This window comes from Haliaeetus albicilla, chromosome 11 (assembly GCF_947461875.1).
Source record: "Haliaeetus albicilla chromosome 11, bHalAlb1.1, whole genome shotgun sequence".
Classification (NCBI taxonomy): Eukaryota; Metazoa; Chordata; class Aves; order Accipitriformes; family Accipitridae; genus Haliaeetus; species Haliaeetus albicilla.
In genome coordinates, this window is record NC_091493.1 from 26,152,927 (window position 1) to 26,173,242 (window position 20,316).

Below are 20,316 nucleotides of genomic sequence, written 5' to 3' on the forward strand. Positions count from 1 at the left end.
CAAAAAGGTTTGATTTTTACTTAAAAAACAAACGGGGGGGGGGGGGTCGGGGGGCTGTCATTCTTGGTGCAAACATGGGTGACCCCGTGGTGGGCTGGGAAGCACCAAGGGAAGGATGCAAACGCCTCTGTGCAGGCACCCGACTTCCCTGCAAGAAGCAGATCATGGCCATGAGCCGAGGCAGCAGCAGACGCAGGATGAGCCCAGCAGCTGAGATGCTGCCTGTCCCCAGCTACCGTCACCAACCTGCTTGTGTCTCTCCCCTGCCCAAAGGTGGGGTAGGATGGGAGCTGTGGAGGCTTTGGCTGTGGGCCTGAGGATGGCTGGCAGGAGCATCGTCTGTCATCCGCTGTCAGGCGAAGTGTGGCCGCCCCTGGGTGATCCCGCACCGGCTTGATTTTACAGCCATGACTGGCACTTGAGCCTGTTTGCTGAGGGCAGGGGGCACGCGGGGCTGTCAGCTCACGGCTGCCTCTGACCCCGTACGGGACACCATAAATCTCCTGGTTTAAGGCAGCCTGGGCTGTTCTGGACATGGTGCTGTTGAACACGGTGTGTGGTGTGCAGGATAATGTGCGGCCCGACGCTGTGCCTGCTGGAGGTAAAGCAGCGGTGGCTGCCGGTAAGCAAAAGCAACATCTAGGAAATAGTGCCTACATCCCTTTAATTTTTTATATATAAAAACCCGAGGATTGTCTGAATTTAGAGCATCGGGAATATCTAGTGCTGCCTGTTCTGGTTTTGCCCGGTTTTCCTTAGGCAACCTGGAGAGGTGGATACGGGGAGCTGCCTCACCCGTGCTGTGGCACATCAGCTGTTTGCACAGCTCAACATGGAGGGTTTTTATCCCAAGCATGTGCTGAACTGACAAGCTGAGTGTGTGAGTGTGTGCTGCCCCTGGAAACCTGCCCCTGCTGCAGCTGAGCACCTTCAGTACCCATCCTGCCCATTCCTGTGGTGCTCCTAAAGACTTCCAGTTAAACACAGGCTTCGCCTAGGACTTCTTTCTACATGTAGGAACCCCCCTCAGAAACATCCTTCTGGCCTTTTGCACCAAGAAAAAGGGAAGGAAAATGCACAAGGGGCTGATTTTGTGGGAATTTTTTTGCCAGAACAAGGCGGTTGCCCGCCCTGTGCTGTGCTAGGTCTGATGATACTGATGCAGGGGCTGTTTTTCTCCTTGAGCCCTGTGGGGCCAGCCCAGGGACGGGGCAGTGCCCGGGCTCCCTTGCCCACCTGCAGCACCCCCTAACAGTGATGACGCTGGGCAAGACCAGGTGAGACCCCTGGGAGATCCATCCCTGGAGGTGCGTTTTGGGGTGAAGAGCTGAGCGTGCGGTGGGGAGTGGCGTGGGGGCACGGGTGCCTGAGCAAAGGGGGAAAACGCGCGAGCTGGATGTCAGCGCGTGTGTGAGAGAGAGAAACGTCCTGTGGCTGCAGCTGGCGTGTGCCTATGTGTGCAAGGTGTGGGGGGTTTTTGGGGTAGGGGTGAGCAGAGAGGAGCGCGTGTGTCTGTGCTGGGGGGTGCGCAGCGTGCGTGTACAGGGTTGCGCGTGAGTAGGGGGGCTGCGTGTGTGAGGGGTGTGAGCGGGAAGGAGGGGGCCGCACGGGAAAGGCCGTACGGGTGTGAAAGCTGTTGCGTGCGTGAAAGGGTCTGTGCGGGGGTGGGGGGGCTGCGTGGGTGCGCGCACCAGGGCTGCGTGCAAGCACCCGTGTGTGTGCGGGAGGGCTGCACAGGCGTGTGCCCGGCGGTGTGCGTGTGCAGGCGGGCCGTGCACGCGCGTGTGTGCCCGTGCGGCGGTGCGGCCCGCCGCTCTGTCACTCAGAGGCCGGCTGACAGGAGCTGCCTCTCCAGCGGCGGCAGATAGCGCTGATTGCTGATTCGAGGAAACAAAATAGCAATTGTAATTATGGGCTCTGATAAGATAAAGGAGGGCGCGGGGAGCGCGGGGACCGGCAGCGGGGCACGGCCGGCAAATTAGCAGCTGTCACTCAGCGCCGAGCAGGCGGCGCCGGCCCCGGCCCCGGCCAGGTACCGGCCCCGGGGGCCGCCCGCCGCAGCCCCGCCGCAGCCCCCGCCCCGGTGCGCAACAGGTGGCGGGGCCGGGAGCGCCGGGGCTCGCCGGAACAATGCAGCCCTCGGCGGCCCTGCCCGGGCTGCGGGGCTGAGCCCCGTCCCGCCGCCGCTGCCGCCCGGCCCCATGGCCCCGCACCGCCGGCCCTGAGGGCGCCCGCCCGCCCCACCAGGTAAGCGCCCGGCGGGGATGCTCGGGGTGGCGGGGGGGATCCCGCTGCCCGCTCCCCACCCCGGCTGCGGTGTTTGCTCAGCCTCGCTCCCTCTCGAAACTCCGGCCCCCTCCATCCCCCGGTAATCCTTTTAATGTCTGGCACGTCCCGGGAGGGCTCGCCCGCCCGCTCCCAATCCACAACGCGCCCGCGGAGCGGCGAGCCCCCAGCGGGGGAACCGCGGCCCCGCCGCCCCCTCCCTCCATGCCTCCCTCCCAGCCCTTAAACCCCGTTTTACAGATGGGGAAACTGAGGCACGGGGCGGGGAGGGCGTCCCGCCGGCGACTGGCGGCGGAGCCCGGCCCTTAGCGCCAGCCCCGAGCTCGGCGACACCTGGCCCGCCGCCCCCTCCGCCTCGGCAGGTACCGCCGGGCCGGGGAGGGGAGCGGCGGTCCGGCCGGGCTTTCCTCGGGGGCGGTGGCGGCCGCCCCCCCCGCCTCCCCGGCCGCGCCCGCCCCCGCCGTCGGGGCTGCGGGCCGGCCTCGCCGCCTCCCGGGGCTGCAGCGGGGCCGCGGGGCGGGGGGCGCCCCGCGGCGGGGGGCCGCCGGCCGTGCGCCCCGGGGGCTGGGCGGGCGGGCGTGCGGGCGGGCGGGCCGGCGGGGGCCTTTCCCCTCTGTAGCCGCTTGTGCCCTCCTTTCCTCGGGGCGAGGACGTGCCGGCAGGGCGAGAGGAGGCGAGGAGCCGAGGCAGCGCCGCGCCGCGCCCCCCCGGGCGCTCCCCGCCGCCGCCGGGCCCCGGGCTCCCGGCCCCGCACCGGCGCCGCGATGGACCCCTGCTCCTCGCTCTTCAGCTACGTGTGAGTACCGGCAGCCCCGGCCCTCCCGCCCCGCGCCCGCAGCCCCCCGGTTCACACCTCTCTCCTGCTTTCTCTCTCCCCCCCTCCCAGGTTAATGCACTTGTTCGTCCTCTGCCTGCAAGCCCAGGTAAGTGCCCGCTTGGCCGCCCGGCTTTGTTCGCCCCTCGGGGATGGGGGGTGCCCCGCAGCGGCCGCCGAGCGCCCCGGGCTCGGGAGGGAGGGAAGGAGCGAGAGAGGGAGGAACAGTTTAAAACCCAGGAGACAAAAGTCGCCCGGCTGTAAAAAGCCGAGGCCGAGGGGGGAAGCCCCCCGGGCTGCGAAATAAGGTGCGGAGGGCTCGGGCTGCGAGGCAGGGAGTACCCGCGGTTTCAAGGAGTTGCGCAGGGTTACTTTTAAGTAGCTTTACGTCCCGTTCCCCCCCACCTCTAAATGCCACTGTGGATACTCCCGTTCCTCTCGTCCGGGTTTTGTTTTGGGTTTGGTTTTTGTTGGTTTAGTTTTGTTTGTGTTTTTTTTTTTTCCTTACACCGCTTCATCCAAAAAGTAAGGCGGAATTAAAAAGGGAAAAGAAACTCCACCAAAACCTTACTGTTTTTTGATTCAGTGCAGGTTTTGATTCAGCTTAAATCTGTCAGACTTTAGCATCGCTGGTTTGTATGGCCAGAGACAGAAGTGTCATGAATAGATTAAACAGCCCGGGCAGAGCTTCTGCAACACCCGCATACCAGCAGGCACGCGTCGCTGGGAGCGGTGCGCCTTCAAACTGGGGTGAAGCTCCCCTTCCCCTGAGATCACAGGTGCAGAAGCTTTGTTTAAAATGCCCTTTAAGCTACTTTTTTTTTCTCTTTTTTTTTTTTTCCTGGAAGCTTGGGTAAAAAAAAAATAAAATTGAGTTTCCAGCCGAAAAGAGAAAGGGAATGAAGCGCTGGGAGTGTGCAGTTGTATAAAAACATAGCTGTAATATTTTGGAGTATGAGATGGAGACCAAATAGCAGCATGGCTAATGACCTCTCCTCCACATGGTACCCTCATCAGAGCCGGGGAGAGAATCCTGCTACATTATCCAAAACCCGTCTATAGGAAACACACATGCACAGGCAGAAGCAGAGGGAGAGAGGTGACATTGTCAAGGGGAGATATCTCTATAAAGCCAGCTTTGGGAGAGCAGCGGCTTTTGCTTTTATTGGGTTTTTCTGTTGTTGTTGTTTAAGACGGGAGGAAATCTTCCCATTTGACGTGGGGGTGGCGGGGGGTAGTCCCAGCCTTCTGATGTTGAAAGGAGCTATCTCCTAACATTTGCTCAGAATACATCTTTATAAATGTCAGGGAGCAGCGAAACTTTCCAGACTTAAAAGAGGGATTTGAGACGAGGGGGGAAAAGACTTCTGTGCACGCTCGCAAGCCGGGGCTGAGGGGGGAGCAGGCTTGGCTGCTCATGAAAATCATTTAAAGCTCAGGAGCGGTGGCGTCGGGTCTGGAGGGGACGGGCTCAGCTCCGGCTCTGGGGCTAACGGGTTTGGTGTGCCGGGGCTGGGGACAACCCCACTGCTGGCACCAAACAGCTGGCTGTGGATGGGGGATGTGTTTTCACGGGTAGCATGTTAGTATCCTCGGGTTTTTATGCCACTAAATACCCAGGCTGGGGCACGGTTTTCTTATAGCTCTTACACCTTATAGGTCTACCTCCTCTGGGAAATTTGTATTTAAAAAGCTCAATAAGTGGGGTGTTCGGGCGCAAATAAAGAGCCTGGGACCCAGAGGAAAGGCGGCTGTTGAAACTGATGGGGCAGTGGTTGGGGTATGTGCCCCGGGCAGCCGGAGCAGTAGTGTGCTCCTGCAGAGGTGAGAGAGGTGTGGGACGAATGTGCCAGCCCCTTGGGGGGGCAGCCCAGTGCCATCCTGCATGCCCCTCCTGGACCCCCTCCAGCTCCCAGCCTTGATGCCCATCTCGGGTACCTCAGTGCCAGCCAGGACCCACTGAGTCCCGTGGAGGCCTCTGGCGTCACCGAGCCCTGTTGTGCTCCCAAGTCACCTGCACCTCTCCGCTTAGGGCATGTCTGGAGTGGGCACGGCTCTGTAAAGGGCTCTGGTTGCTGTGTCCCAGAGCTTAATTCTTCTTGTCCCGGGGAGGCTTTGCTGACACAGGAGGTATCACCGCGGTCCCAGCTCCGTGCCTCCCTGTAAAGCCCGGCTGGAGGCCGGTGATCTCGGCTCAGCCCATTCGCCCCTCTGAGGAGTAGAGATTATAATGGTGTGTCGTATATTTTTTAATTTCCTAAAGGTAACTGTTCAGTCCCCACCTAATTTTACACAGCATGTGAGGGAGCAGAGCCTGGTGACGGATCAGCTCAGCCGGCGGCTCGTCCGTACCTACCAGCTGTACAGCCGGACCAGTGGGAAACATGTGCAGATCTTGGACAACAAGAAAATCAATGCGATGGCAGAGGATGGGGATGTGCACGGTAAGGACGCGCGATGGGGACAGGCGGGAGGGGGAGCTGGGGAGGTGTTCACAGCCCAGCGCGGCGATGGATGATTTCCGTCCTGTTTGTTAGCCAGAAATCATTAAAATCATTTGGCTTGTGAAGGCTTGTAAAGAGAGAACATAGGGGTCAGCGATCAGTGGCTGCGTGATTCAAGGTGAGGGCAGGTTCCCCGTGCCGAGGGAGGGGACTGGTGCTTGCAGGATGTGCTCTGCTCCTTTCTTCTTCGTTCTTGGTTTGCACCTGACTCAGAGGGCTCTGGGCTGCAGCATGCTGAGCAGCATCAGTCATTTCAGCCCAGCTCTTTGTGGGGCTGGGAGTCTCTGAGACTTCCTTTTGGAAAAGAAATAGAAAGGAAAGTTGAAAAAGAAAGGTGGGGCGGGGCGGGGGGTAAGGGAGGATGGCTGCTTTGGAAGCCTTCCCTGAACTAGAACTGTCCAAAGTGGCATTTTCCCGACCTAGCCCCCTGTCCCTCCCTTCTCAAAACAAATCCCAAGCAGACGGTCAGCGAGGCAGTTGGCTGCGGGCGGAGATGCTGCAGCATCTCCAGAGACAAAGCAGGGGGAACCCTGTGAGCGCAAGAGCCTGCGCTACGCTGCGGCCCCTCTGCCATCGCCCGGGCCCTGGCAACCCCCCCCAAACCTCCCCTGCCCCGGGGCAGGGGGACCGATCCCTCCGCTGGAGGCACCCATAGCCCAAATGCTTTGATCGCGTGTGTTAATGACACATTGGGACGGTCAAATGCTGCACAGGGGTCAGCGGGGCCAGCGAGCCCTGGCACCGCGAGGCCTGATCCTGCACCCGGATCAGGGAAATGCCTGTATTCGTGTGTGTTGTATGGAGGAATCACAACTGTTTTTCTTCGGTATTAGCTGCAATTTCCCTTTCTTGCTTGGGGAGATTAGTAGAAACACTTTTCTTCCTTCCCCTTCTGTGTTTTGTTTTGTTGTTGTTGTTGTTTTTTTCTTTTTCTTTCTTCCTTTTGCTTTGGCTGAAAATTTCATGCTGGACTTTAGCAGTTCAAGTGAAGCACAGATTCCATCTATATGGTATTCCATACATCCAGCATTAATCATCCAAATGAACTATTCCCATCCTTTGAGCAGCTCCGGCTTGAAAGGGCATTAGCTAATTTCCCAAGCAAAAAATTTTGTCTTGTTTTAGACCTATAATGCCTGGATTTATAAGGCAGTTAGTGCATATTTAAATAACGACCAGGTTTAAATAAGGCCAGAAGGAGGGGACTGTGGTGGCTTGAAAAACTCTATTAAAATGTAATAAAAAAAGGTTAAGCATTTGAAGAGCTAAGGAGGAAAATGAAGACTGATCTAAACCAGAAAGAGAACAAGCAGTTTTTCAGATGTAAAGTTTTAAAAGAGTTGCAAGTCTGTAAATGTTAAAATAGAGGTTCAGGATTGTTCTATATGAATCTCTAGGGAGGCCCCCATGTCTGGAAGAACTATTAAAACGCTTCTTACTTTCACCTTTTTTAACATTTCCTGAATACTTTCTCCTCTTCGCAGTCCAGTTGGGGGATCAAGTGTGTCTCGCTGCATTTTTTCAGCATTTACGTAGCCACTTTCCCTTCAAAGTTTGAGCAAGAAACATAATTTTACTGGGATAAATCTGTCACTTAAGTGAAAGAATAGAGTTGGAAACGTTAAGCTCCCCCTCCTCAAAAAAGGTGGAAAAAAAAAAAAAGGACTCCCCCAAAATGTTACTTAGAAATCCACTTTTGAAGCTAAGAGCCCCCCTCCCCAAGCCCTTCCTTCTGCTTTTTTTATCTCATTTTTGGGGGTGGGCGTGTAAAAGGGGTTGATTTATTTTTGCAGATGACCCCTTTCCCCACACTGACATTTTTACAGCCGACTTAACATCGAGTCCGGCGTTTTCAGTTATCTGTCTTAATTGTCAATATTTGATTGACTTTTTTTAATTCTAAGGGAAGGCGGGCAGCCGGTGCATCCTGGCTCATCCCTCCCAGATCGTGCCTGCCACCGAGCAAGCTGCCACCAGCTGCAGCCTTGACTAAACCCCACGAGTGGCTGGGGATGCTGGTGCAGCTCCTTGCCGATTTTTTCTGCACCCGGGGTTTTCTGCTGGTCGGGGCTGGGGTTTGTGGGCTTTGTGGGTTGCCTGCATGGGTCTGGGGGTGCAGGTCCCTGGGGACAGGTTGTCCTCATCCTCCACGGCTGGTGGGGCCAGAGCAGCACTCTGGCTGGGCTTGTGCGGGGCAGCAAACCCGGCCGGTGGCTGTAAATCACAGCTGCCATTTGAGGAGGGGAAAAAAAAAAAAAAAGCCGAAAGAGAAGCGATGTGCATCTTTAAAGCATGGTTTTGTGCTCACTGGGGCTGAGGCCTCCCCGCTCCCTCCCTCCCTCCTCCGTCCCTCCCTCCCTGCTCTTTCTATCTCTCAGAGAGAAAAATCAATTTTCCTCAAACCTTTTACTGCCTCTGAGATCAATTCCCCCCCCTTTCCCCAATATAGATAAATAGGGGGTCACTGTCTCAGCGCTTCATTTGCAGAGCACCCCATGGCTGGTTTTGGGGATGCTGGGTGCATGCCAGGCTCTGGGCATTGGTGCTGGGGTGGCACAGCCTGGAGTTGGCTCTTCCCAAATTTCTCGTCTCTGAGTCCAGTCTGTGCCCAGGTGGGGGGCTGTGGGCATGGGGCAGTTTGGGGACAAGAGATACTGCAGGGTGACATTGGCAGAAGGGAGTGTGGGGACAGGGTGCCTGCATGCGCATTGAGCCTGGCTTGCCCAGCAGCACCAAATCAGTCGGCCCCAGTGAATTTTGTGATGCCCTTTCCATTGTTCAACTCAGTTGCTGGCAGTGCTGCCCACTTGCTGTCCCCACCCTCGGTGCCATTGACCTCAGCAGTGCCCGTGATGTGAGGGATGCAGGATCAGGGCATCACAGAGGCAGGCAGCAGTTTTCTCCTAGCCCAGAGTGTGATTTAGGCTCACTTTAGCTTGCGTGTATACCCACAGCCTCCTTCTGCCATTCAAAGCATCTTCCTGCAAAGCCACCTGCTCCAGAGCCACATGTCTTGCTGGGGGCTTGCTGGTGGCTGAGCATCCTGGGGTAGAGATGTGTAAGCCAGGGTGGACCACAGTCCTGAGGAACCGAGGAGCCCTTTTACAGAGATCAGAGAGGAGAAATGAGGCATCAATGGGCTTATTCCCATAATAAGGCTATAGACTTGGAAGCTTTGCAGGCTGTGCTCTAATTACCTTGCTAAATTGTGCTTATGGCACTAGGGGCTGATGCTGGGCAAGAGGTGATGGTAGTGAGCTGGGACAGTCCCAGCTTTTTCAGTGCCATGGGGAAATCTTTGATGTTTGGTACAGCACAGCCCTTTTGAGGTGCAAACAGGTAGCCACCATCCCTGTCGGGCTTGCCCTGGGGAGGGAAGCTGGCTCTGGGGACAGCAGCTGCAGGTCTGAGGAGAAGGATGTCCCGTCCCCATTCTCCCCCTTCCCTGGGGATGGATGGGCTGCGGGGCTCGGATTCCCAGGGCGGAGGCAGGGAGAGAAGGTGACAGGTCTATTTATAGGCGGCACATCGACCTGGCGATTTGCATAGCTCCTTCGGAAGTCGATCGATGCCTCCATTAAAAAACTGAGACCAAATCAATATGCCCTCTCGACTCGTGCAAAGGTGAAAGGCATTAAAAGGATGGCTGTACCCTTCACGCCTCCCCTGCCAGCTGCAAAGTCACTGCTCCTGCTGTAGCCCTGGCCCAGCAGAGACACGGAGCGGTGTCCCCTGGGCTGGGGACAGCTGGCAGCACACCGTGCACTTCCAGAGGTTGCCTGCCTGCTTCCTGCCTGCTTCCTGCCTGCTTCCTGCCTGCTTCCTGCCTGCTTCCTGCCTGCAGGCTTGTTGAGACCTGCCTTGGTTTGCAGGGCAGCTGGCTTGTTCACCACTGGCCAGTGCGTGCCCTGCTCGCTGCCCTGCCTCCCTTCTGGGATGTCTCTGTGGCACCTGAACTGCTGAGCCCCTTGGAGCCGGGCAAGGCAGAGCTAATCCCCCTCCAGCATGGCTTAGGGTGGCAAAGGGACGTGACCAAGGTCATGCAGGGACACAGTGGCAGGGTATTGGGGCCAAGGCTGGCTCTTAACCTCGTACCTTGATTTTAGGGCTCTCTCTGGCCCAGCCACCTCCCTGCCCAGTGTGTGCCCACAGTGCCCAGTGTCAGGTATTGCTGGGGTCTCCATCCCTGTGCATGCCCCGTCTCGGAGCCCCCCTGACCTCCCTCTCTCTTTCCTCCCGTTGCTCTCCCCAGCCAAGCTCATCGTGGAGACGGACACCTTCGGGAGCCGCGTGCGCATCAAGGGGGCAGCCACAGGTTTCTACATCTGCATGAACAAGAAGGGGAAGCTGATCGGCAAGGTAGGGTGCTGGGCTCAAGGGCACGGGAGAGCCAGAGATGCGCTGTGGGTGCTGAGCGGGGCTCGGTGGGAGAGGAGCTCTTACCCAATACGGAGCCCATCTGTGCGGAGGGGGAAGTGGGATGGGGGTCCCGGGGGCTCAGCCAATGCACCCTTTGGAGGGCAGAGGCATGGGCCATCCTGCAGCCCGGGTGGCAGGAGGGAAGAGGGGGAGCAAGGGAGGTGGGCTGGTGCCGTGTGGGGCACATTCCTTGTATCTCCTCGAACAAATAGGCAGATTGCTGGGCTATTCTCCCCGATTACATGGTACAAGTGCCAGGAATGTTAAGATGCTCCGTGGGGCTGGCCCCAAGGCCAGGCCCCGCCGAGTGCCGGTTAGTCACGCTCCCTCAGAGCCTCGATGCTCCCTCCCTGGGGGTGGAGGGGGCTGGGTGTGCAAAATCCCACTGGGACAGCAATTGTCTGGGAGGATTTTCCATGGTGGCTCTTTCCCTGGGGTCCCGTTGCTGCCTGTAATGGAGAGGAGCACAGCCTTCAGCTGCCCCTGTGCTCCCTGCCACCTGTGTCTGTGGGCACCATCCCCATGGAGCCCACATCCCCTCTTCTGCCCCTTGATGCCCCTCCTATATTAAAGACTCCAGGGGGGATAGGGTGGGTGGGTGAACTGCCACTGAGATGGAGAGTTCACTTATGGTCATGCTGGTAAGGGAATCCAGCCCCTGGCATGGATGGGGGCAGGATGGGAGCAGGCAAAAATCACCTTATAGGTGCAGTGGAAATGAAGGCTGGGACGAGCTGCACTGGGGCTTGCAACCTGGTGCTGGCATAACACCAGGGATGGGAGCTGCGATGAGCAGTGTCTGCCCATGCCGCAATGCCTGGTCCCTGCGTCTTTCTAAGGAAAAGCAGATTTTGGGCAATTCTGACCTGTAGGAAAAGTGGGAAAAGTGAGCCCTTGGCTGCCCACAAGCACTGCAACCGTGCTGCCACACCAGCCAGTCCAGCTTAGGGTAGTGAGAAGCAGCCCTCTGACTGAGCACCCATTGCTTAAATCTCCCCCGCTGTCCCCTTCTCAGAGCAATGGCAAAGGCAAGGACTGCGTCTTCACGGAGATCGTCCTGGAGAACAACTACACAGCGCTGCAGAACGCCAAGTACGAGGGCTGGTACATGGCCTTCACCCGCAAGGGCCGCCCGCGCAAGGGCTCCAAGACCCGGCAGCACCAACGGGAGGTACATTTCATGAAGAGGCTTCCCAAGGGCCACCAGACCACCGAGCCCCACAGACGCTTTGAGTTCCTCAACTACCCCTTCAACCGGAGAAGTAAAAGGACTAGAAACTCCAGCTCCAGGGCAGGCCCTTGATGTGCCTGCCTCTGCCTGCCCTGCCTGGACCTCTCCTGGAGGACTCTGCTCTGAGCTTGGTGGACTATATGTAGAGACTTTCCCATATGGGTATTAAACAAAAAAAAAAAAAAAAGGAGGGGGGGAGGATTAAAAAAAAAAAATTACCTGCTCTAGTTGTTGATAATTTTGGGGGGGTTGTTTGGTTTTTACAAAAAAAAACCACAAAAAAAAATCAAAAAAACAAAAAGAGAAAAAAAAGAAGAGAGAGGCTCTATTTTTGTACTCCAACTTTAAAAGAAATGTTCAAAGACTGGTGAAGGGTGAAGACCCCTTCACTTAGAAATGTTCTAGTCTGTTTGGGGTCGTGCTTGATTTTGTAATTTTTTTTTTTGTAGCTCTAGGGGGAAAGGAGAAAAAAAAAATCACCGTTTAAAACAAACAAGCAAAAAAAATGGAAATCCAAATCTGGGAGCAATGTGCTACTTAAAAGAACTGAATTAACGCTTACTGGAGAAGATGGAGAGGTCAGAAAACAATTAAGGGGAGGGGATTTATTTCAGTGGTGGTTCAAGGCCTCCCGGGTGGGTTTTGCAGCCTGGGTGATATGTGGGCACTGCCTGTGGGGGCTGGCTGCAACACCCGGGGTGAGGACCACTGGATGCTTTCCTTCCTTGGATATGCCTACTTCTTCGGCCGAGCGAGGGGTTGCTGGAAGCCACTTGCATCCTTCTGAAAACACTGCTGGCTTCACAGCTCCCAACTTATTTTTTCTCAGGAGAGGACAGGGGTCATGGACACCCCAGAGAAAGTCCTGAACTGACTTGGTACCTCTTACCCATGAGAGCATCTTTGGCATTAGGTTTGTTTTAAACTACTAAGGAGAGGCAGTGGGTGATGGCTGCTGTGGAGCGAGCTGGTAACTGGTTTTTTGTTTTTTTTGTTTTTTGTTTTTTTTTCCATGTGGAAAATGTGAACTTCTCACCAAAAATTGATATTTTTTTCTGTTTATATTTTTTTATCAGATGGAAATTTTCATCCGTAAAATTAAAAAAAAGTTTACAAATTACTGTGGAGCCATTTTGCGCTGGTTTTGTTGTAATATTCAGTTTGTGGTCGGCACTTCCATTGTCAATCGTCTCTTCCAGGTTTGCTCTTTGATGAGGAATGCTGCTGTCCTTGTCTTACTAGGAAAGGAGAGTTTTTCTTTCAAAATTTCTGTGTTGACAGAAGCCTAATTTTCTATTTAGAAAAAAACCCCCAAAGGAAACATTAAATCTCTTGAGTGAACATCCCCAGCCAGCTCCGCTCTGCACACGCTGCCCTGGGACTGCGACTCTCTCCAAAGGGTTAAAGCAATTATTCTTCACGGGGAGGGCAAACAAAGACACTGGATAGGAGCCAGAACCAGGGGTGACTTTTCATCCAATCTTTTTTTGATTGTTTGTTTTTTGTTTCCTTAAGGATTTTTTGGTTTTGTTTTGGTTGTGTACAAATTGAATATGAAATGATTGAAATATTTATTTAATATGTGCATTAAAAATTTGTATTAGTCTAACAGAGCCTGATGCTTTCCAGGGAAGGGCTGGGGCTGGAGAGGCAGGTTGGAGAGAGGTGAAGGAGGATGGTGAGGTGCAGGATGGTGCTGAGGCTGCCACTTGGTGTGAGCCCCTTCCCAAGGGAACAGGTGTAGGAAGTGAGAGGATGCCCTGAGATCTTAGACCCAGATGAGTCTTGTGGAAATCATGGTTCTCCTTGCAGCAAATTCCAGGTTTAATGGGCAGATGCCACCTCCTTGCCCTGTGGGGACAGGCCCATTGCAGGCTGGATGGGGACATAGTGCAGTGGAGGCTTGACCACCAGTTTTAAGCATGGGATGAGGCTTTCCAAGAGAAAAAGCCAGTATCTGCTCCCCTCTGGTCTAGATGAGCTTGGCATCTGTGCAAAATGGGCTGTTGAGACCCCTCCTTTGGTGGATACTCAGACCTGCTGAGGTGCTGGGTCTTGCTCACAGGAGCTGATGGAGGATTCAGATATGGAATGATCTCAGGTATGGAAAGATGCAAGAATAAAATTGTTAAATATGCTTAAAAAAAAAATTGCAGAAATGGAGCAACCTAGCAAGGTGAGAGTCTTGCTATCATCGGTGCCAGCCCCGCTGGTGCTGCTATCCTCATGGGGTCCCTATGACATCGCTTGGGGTGTTACTTGTCTGCAGGGTGCAAGGACCAGCCATCCCCTGGCTGATGTTGCAGACTAGGCTGAGCTGTCAATATATATCATTAATTTCAATAGGGAAATGCAGGGTCTGAGTGCTCAGCTGTGTTCTACATCTGAGTATCGATGCTGCGTCATGGAGGTTGTGGATGGTTCTTGGGCTGCAGGACAGCATGGATGGCGTTTGCCTGGCTGTCCCAGAAGGGACCCAAGGGCTACAGAAGCCCAGAGCTGACAGCGCTAGGCAACCCCATGTTGTGGTTTCCAGACTACTGGAACTAAAAGTGAATGGCTCCTGGCCTTTCCCCAGGCAGAGATGGTGTTTGATAGTCCTTAATGGGTGCTTTTCTTTCATTAATTTGTCTAATTGCTTTTCTTAATGGCTTTGTGAATCTGGGTGAATTGGTGCCGGGTTGCTGCTCCAGGTAAGGGTAGCAGAGGGGCAGGACTGGCTCCAGGCAGGTCAGCAGATGTCTCCCCCCTTGGTACCTGTCCCCCAGGGCCAGTGATGGCAGGGAAGGGCATGGCATGGGGTGCTCAGCCTCCAGTAAGGCTGTTCCCCATCCCTGCCATCCTGGGGTGCAGCCAAGGGCTGGAGGAGGGAGCACCCAGCACCCTGGGTGCTTGAGCTGGGGATCGAGACCCCTGCGTCCTTGCACACCATCATGTGTACCACACACCATCCCCAACTCTTGCCATCTGCTCTGCTGCAGCCTGACTTTGCGAAAGGCACCCAGGCCTGGCTCCTGGGAAGGGGTGCCCTGCTTCCCCAGCTCGCTCAGTCCATGGCTAATTAGCCCCTTTTCATTAGAGGGCTTTTGGGTGGCCATGCTGCCTAGAAGCACTACAACTCGGGGCTTCGTTTATTGTTTGAATTTGTCCAGCTTCAGCTTCCAGCCAGCAAATGTTGTTTTGCCTTTGCTTGGAAGATTAAAGAGCCCACTACTAGTTAGTTAATGAGTAAGTGAATTAATTAATGGTTCCTCATACCCTGTCTCCGCACTGATACTGCTTAGTCCCTGGCATGACTGGAGCAGCTCACGCTCTTCCTGATGACCTGGGCCCTGCAGGGTCCGGAGCATGTGGTCCTCCAGGGCTGGTAGCTCCCACCACCCACGCAGGGAGATGGTGACAGTCCCTGGTAGTACCTGCTGTTTCTCCAGGGATGCAGAAACCCTGGCTGCTGGTTGAACATGCATGGTCAATCATCAGCCCAGGAGTTTGGGATTTTTCCCTCCTTCGTCATCAGCAGGTGTGTGGACCAAGCTTGAGAATCACAGCCACCCAAAGGCCCTGGGGACTGCAGGACACTGAGCCAGGGCTGGAGTGAGGAGAGCGCTGAGGACGGGAAGCTTTGGAGGTGGGTGTTTGCTTCCATTGACTAGTGCTGTTAGCATAGGTGTTTTGGGCAGAAATCCCTGCTCTGAGCTAGCAAAATCCTTGTGATGGGGATGTGCCTATCCCTAGAGCCACCGATCCCAGTGTCACCCTGTGGTCCCCTCACTGCCACTGGCTGGCCAGAGGGAGGTGGCAGTTAAAGCAGGAGGGGAGCTGTACTGCCCTGGCTGTTGGTGCAGGGATGACTGCCCTGTCCTGAGCTCCAGGCAGTGGTGCATGCGTGTCCCTGCCTTTACAGGACTTTGCCTCACAATGCCGTCTGGACACAGTGACGAGGCTGGAGTTGAGTGACGTTTGGGAGAGTCTGCCTCATGGACAAGACTGGGGAGCCCGGCTGGTCCAGCCAGCCAACGCTGGACGAGAAGTAAATATAGGGTGAACACACCAGGGCAACGCCAGGCAGGGAGAAGAGCTGTTTTCAGGTTAAACGTGGCTATGGCAGAGAAACAGTGGACGAGCAGGAAGAAATCACAGTGGCAAGAAAAGGGGTCTCTGCTGTCCAAGCAGGGGCTGCACCAGGGCTTGATCCACCAAGCCCCAAACCTTTTGGCACATGCTGTCTTCACTCCCACCCCTTCTCTCACTTTACAACTTTTCTATGAGGTCTGCTTGGGGAAGGATGCCCACCGAGCGGGGTGGGCTGCATGATGCTGTGGCAGGGTTGGGGCTTGCCTGGGCCCCCTTGAGTATGCCCTGGCTTGGGAAGGAGGACTGGGGTGTTTGTTTATTGCATCAGGCTCAGCTTTCAAACATGTCCCTGCCATCCCCCTCCCCCTCCTTTAATTAATTCTGGGTAAGAAGTCCTGGCTTTATTGTGCCACCGAGCTGAGGGCTCCCTGTGGGAAAAGTCACACCTTCTGAACAGCTTCTGATACCATGCAAATGAAGGACAAGTCCAGGAAACGCTTTCATCTCGGACCTGTCCAGCCCCCTGCCCATTAATTACACACATTTCATTTGTGTGAGAGCAATTCCTCTCGGGGAGGGGGTGGGGGACGGCTGCAGCTTGTGGATCATCTCAGCCCCGCTCTCTAAAGACCCCTCCTTGGAAGGGGGTTTATAGCCAGAAACAGGGATGCTCAGGGGCCTCCCATATTTTTGCTCTCACACAGCCACTCCAAATCAAACTGGCTTGTTGGCAGACTGCATCCTGCCAGTGGAGAGGGCTCAGCACTGCCCCACACCCTGCCAGCAAGCCCTGGCTGTGGACCCAAGTGCCACAAGGAGCATCCTGGAGGGAGGCGCAGGGTGGAGCAGAAATGAGCTCAGTGGTGTCCCAAGGGAACGACTCTCCAGGGTCAGGAGCTCATGAGATGGGTAACGTTGGATAGGCTGGCCGCAAAATGAACCTCACATAGGGAAACAACTTTCCACGCTACCACTGAATTGCATGTGTTGGGGGACTGCATCATGCTGTGACAGGGTGTAAAGTCTCCTTGGCCATGTGTGGACCAGACCCAACTCTCCTGTTGAGATTTGGTCTCTCTGTGCTCCTCTCCTTTCTGCACAGTCCCTCTGACCATGGTGTCCCCAGCATGGCTGCAGCTGAAGGCACCTCCAGGCTGTCTCCTCTTTTCCTGAGGCTAATGGGGAGAGTTGGCTCCAGATCCTGGAGAAGGCACAGAGCAAGGGGATGTGGAGTACAGTGGATTTTCACAGCGTTTCCTGGCCATGATAATAACACTTAGCACTTCTGTAGCACCTGGGATGCTCCAAGCACCTACACATCTGCTCCTCGTTACCACCCCACTTCCCATTTGCAGTGTCTCTGCTCCCTCCCCACACATGCCTACAGCAGTAAGAGCTCTCCCCTAGAAATGGGGCCACCTCCCAACTTTCCTCCTGGAAAACTTCAGGGCAGGGTCCCAGGGAGCTGCAACCACATTCTGCTTTGGGGTGGGGGCAGGAGGCTGCCCTCCATGACTGGGATAAACAGTTTGGGGTGGCTGGTGTGGCTCTGTTGCAGAAGACTTTTGATGGCTAAGTTTGCTGTTTGCCTTCCTCTTGGAGGGAGGATATGCAATTTGCATCCTTTGGTGTTGACAACCCGTGTGCCTGGAGAGACATGGCAGCTGTGGCTTGGTGCACCAGAGGAGCTCTTGGGAGATGTTGGAGGGATATTGGGGGCCCATTTAATGGGAAACTGCAGCTTTTCTGGGTAAAAGTTGGCATGAAACTGGTGCCGGGCTCTAGCAAAGCTGCTCGTCTGCCCACTGGCCCTGTGCCATGTCAGCTAGAGGATGAGAGAGGGCTTGTGTGGATGGGTTGAAGATTACACCCATTACTCCAGATTACCTGATTAATGGCCCAGGCTACTCTGCAATGAAATGCTCTTTAGATTTGCTGTACTGGGAGCAGAGGGGATGGTCTTAGGCTTCATGTGATTTACAGCATCTCTCCTATGTTCATAGTGGCTGTAGCACCAGAAGGTCCCTCCAGGCTGTCAGATGTGATGACCAAGATATAATCTGTGGTTGTAAAGCCCTAGCTTAGAGGCTGGGGGAGACTTGGCTGTGTTGGGAAGAACCATTCCTGCCATGCCCAGGTATTACCACTTCTCTAAGCTTGTGCTGTCGATTGCTGTGGACTGGAAGTGGGATGGTGAGGGCTGCCAGAGCCTCCCCAGTTCTGTGGGTGCCCGATCTGTGCCCCTGCTCCCATTCAAGCCCTCTGTTCAGCCATGGAGTAAGTCAGCCCTTTCAGCCATGATCATAGGCCTGGGCTGGCCTCTCCTGCCAATATGGCCAATAGCCTTTTTTGGTTTTTTTTTTCTTCCTCTTAAAGATTTTATAGCAGAACGAGAAGCGAAAATTCAGCCTCACTCTTGCTGTGATTATTTTGCCAACTCTTTCTGCTGTAGTAGCACATCTTGGTGGCTAGAGTCTCCTCTTTTATGAGATGCTCATAGAGTAAATGGCAGCCCTTCTAAAGATGTGCTGGTTTGTATGGTCAGCTGTAGCAGGTGGCGTAAACTGGCAAGACAGAGCTAACCACAGGTCTAGTTGCTACCCCAGCAAAAAAGAGTCCTGGGAAGGGATTTGAAGAAGGACTGGAAGGTGTCTGTGCAAGTTCATAGCAAACATGAGAAAAAACTCCAATCGCAACATCCAAAAAACCAAAAAAAGCTGCTGGAGTAGCTGAAGTGCAGGATGATGAGGCCCAGGCTGTACATCAACAAGAAAATTTTGGCTGCTGAGATGTGAAATGGGACCTTGGGTGCTGGCTGTACTTGCCTGCTCAGGCCCTGGGATGTGGCTGTGCTCCCCATTGCCCTGTGAGAAGCAGATGCCCAGCTGGGAGCCGGCCCTTTGGTAATGGCCTGCGAATTTTCCTCGACTCCGTTAATTGCCGCCTGGCTGCTAGTTACAACTCCAAGTCAATTGCTGGGAGTGTTGGGCCCTGCAAAACAACCCCTTGAAATCAGTTGTTAGCCCAATTAACAACCAGTTTGGCTTCAGTTCAGGCTGTTAACCATCAAACAGCTAACTGCTGGTAATGATTGATTTCTCAGCAGTTGGGGCTGCAGTGGAGGAGCCAACCTGTTTCACAAAATGCTGTTAAAGCCAAGACTTTGTGAACGCATCTGGCTCAGGCAAACATTCGAGCTGTCCCACATCAGTAGAGCAGGCAATGTGATGACCAGGATTTCTCCATTTGGATTGAAGCATGGATTGTTGGGGTGTGTTAGGATGAACTGGCAGCCAGCAGGCCCATGCTGCCACCACACTGTGCTCCAGGTAGACAGCCACCACTGTTTGTAGGGCAACCTCTCGTACTCATGTTGCATCATGGCATTCAAAGCCCCCATGGATGGGAACTGCTCGGCGTCCAGCTCCCTTCCATAGTTACTGTTCCAGCCAGCAAACCTGCAAAGATTAGTTTGGATGTTCAGATGTTTCCACAAATCACCTGGGCCATTTCCATCTGTGCAACCAGGTGGGAACTTGTACAGGGAGAGCAGTTCCCATCAGCATATGCAAGCCTGGGGATGCCTAAAGAGCAGCCTGGGACACTGGCCTGTGTCTGCTGGTAGGCAATGCAGACTCATCTGCAGATGTGAGTATGTCTATGAAAGCCATAAAATACTCTTTGAGTCGCAGGGTTTTGTTTAAGATTACTGGTCAGGTCTTCATGCATTTCTTTCTGCTGTTTCAGGCCCTCGTTCTCTGCTGTGCACTGGCAGGTTGGTTTGAACACATTGCTAGTGCTACTTCAAGGGCTTTTTCCCCCAGGATATTTTTTCCCCTGATCAAAGTGGCCGATTCAAGCTGTAGCATGTACGGGGAGGAGGGAGACAGCCACCTGTTAGGGAAAGACTTTGAAAATGCAGAGGACGCGCTGCAGAGGTTGACCTTGTGAAATGTGAACTCCAACAGCACCAGGCAGCAGAGTGATGCAGGGCGAGGAGTGAGCGCCTTGGCATACAGTACCATGGTCCTTGTGCTTTTGAGGGCACTGGGGGACCTGTGGTCCTGCCAGGGTCTTGGCATTGCAGCCTGAGCTCTGTTTCTGAAGCTGGGTCCCGGTGACTTTCAGCAGGACGCGGGCACCTGAGAACCATGTAGAAGTTTCAAAGATCTGCCTGCCACATTCCTCCAAATGCAGATCTCGTTCCCCCCAGTGCTGTGTTTTTGCTGTCCGCTCACGGGAGGTATGGTTGTCCCAGATTCCCACCAGTATGTACACCAGCAGGGTGCATGTTTTCTGTAATTAGCTGTATTAGGTGTTCCTTGTGCAAACAGAACAAAGTTGATTATATTTCATCAAACACCCACTAAAAGTAGCTCTACTCTCTCCCACGTAGGGATTACCTTGCCATCCTTGTTGGGGAGGCTGGGTTGCAGCTGGGACTCCCCCTGTGCTGGGCAGTGCATGTGCAGCAAGCTTCTGCATCCTGGGGGTCAGTCAGCGTTTCTCCGTCTGGTCTGTACAAGGAGAAACTGATTCTCACAAAGGGAAAAATGAGAAGTTTGGGGTAAGCAGGAGACCTGACAACCCCATTTTCCCACTCCTCGGGTCTGTGAGCAAATGTTTTATTTGCAGCTTGTGTATTTAACTAGGCTGAATGCAGCAATCCTGGTCCGTGCATCTTCTGAGTGTCTCATTCCCCCTCAGCTGTTGCTAAATGCATCCTCCCAGGAGGTGGTGACGGGTCCCTCTCACCTGCTGGAGCCGGGTGAGCTCTGGCTGCTCAGACTTTTTCTGAGCAGAGTATAACAGAGAAGGTCAGTTATAAACAGAAATGGTTGGTTTTGTTGGGGGCTTTTTTTAGACATCAAAAATGCTCCATCATCATCAGGCTGGCTTAGCTTTCAGCAGCCAATGCAAACAGAGCCAAACCCTCAGTGGAGAATTCGGCAAGAGAAGCGGCAACGACTTTCCAGGGCTATTTTGCC

General features: G+C 54.7%; 1 protein-coding gene across 2 annotated transcripts; it reads left to right on the plus strand.

Annotated features, from left to right (window-relative positions):
- Positions 1-1,759: 1,759 nt before the first annotated feature.
- On the plus strand, positions 1,760-13,033 carry FGF8 (fibroblast growth factor 8). 2 transcript variants are annotated; one of them, XM_069796820.1, is made up of 6 exons: positions 1,760-2,247; positions 2,936-3,082; positions 3,173-3,209; positions 5,364-5,544; positions 9,857-9,963; positions 11,039-13,033. In XM_069796820.1, exons 2-6 carry the CDS (start codon positions 3,051-3,053, stop codon positions 11,324-11,326), a joined length of 645 nt encoding a protein of 214 aa, XP_069652921.1. In that variant the 5' UTR covers positions 1,760-2,247; positions 2,936-3,050; the 3' UTR covers positions 11,327-13,033. The 2 variants fall into 2 exon arrangements, with proteins under 2 accessions (XP_069652921.1, XP_069652922.1); XM_069796821.1 differs by having other exon boundaries at positions 5,397-5,544.
- The last annotated feature ends 7,283 nt before the right edge of the window (positions 13,034-20,316 follow it).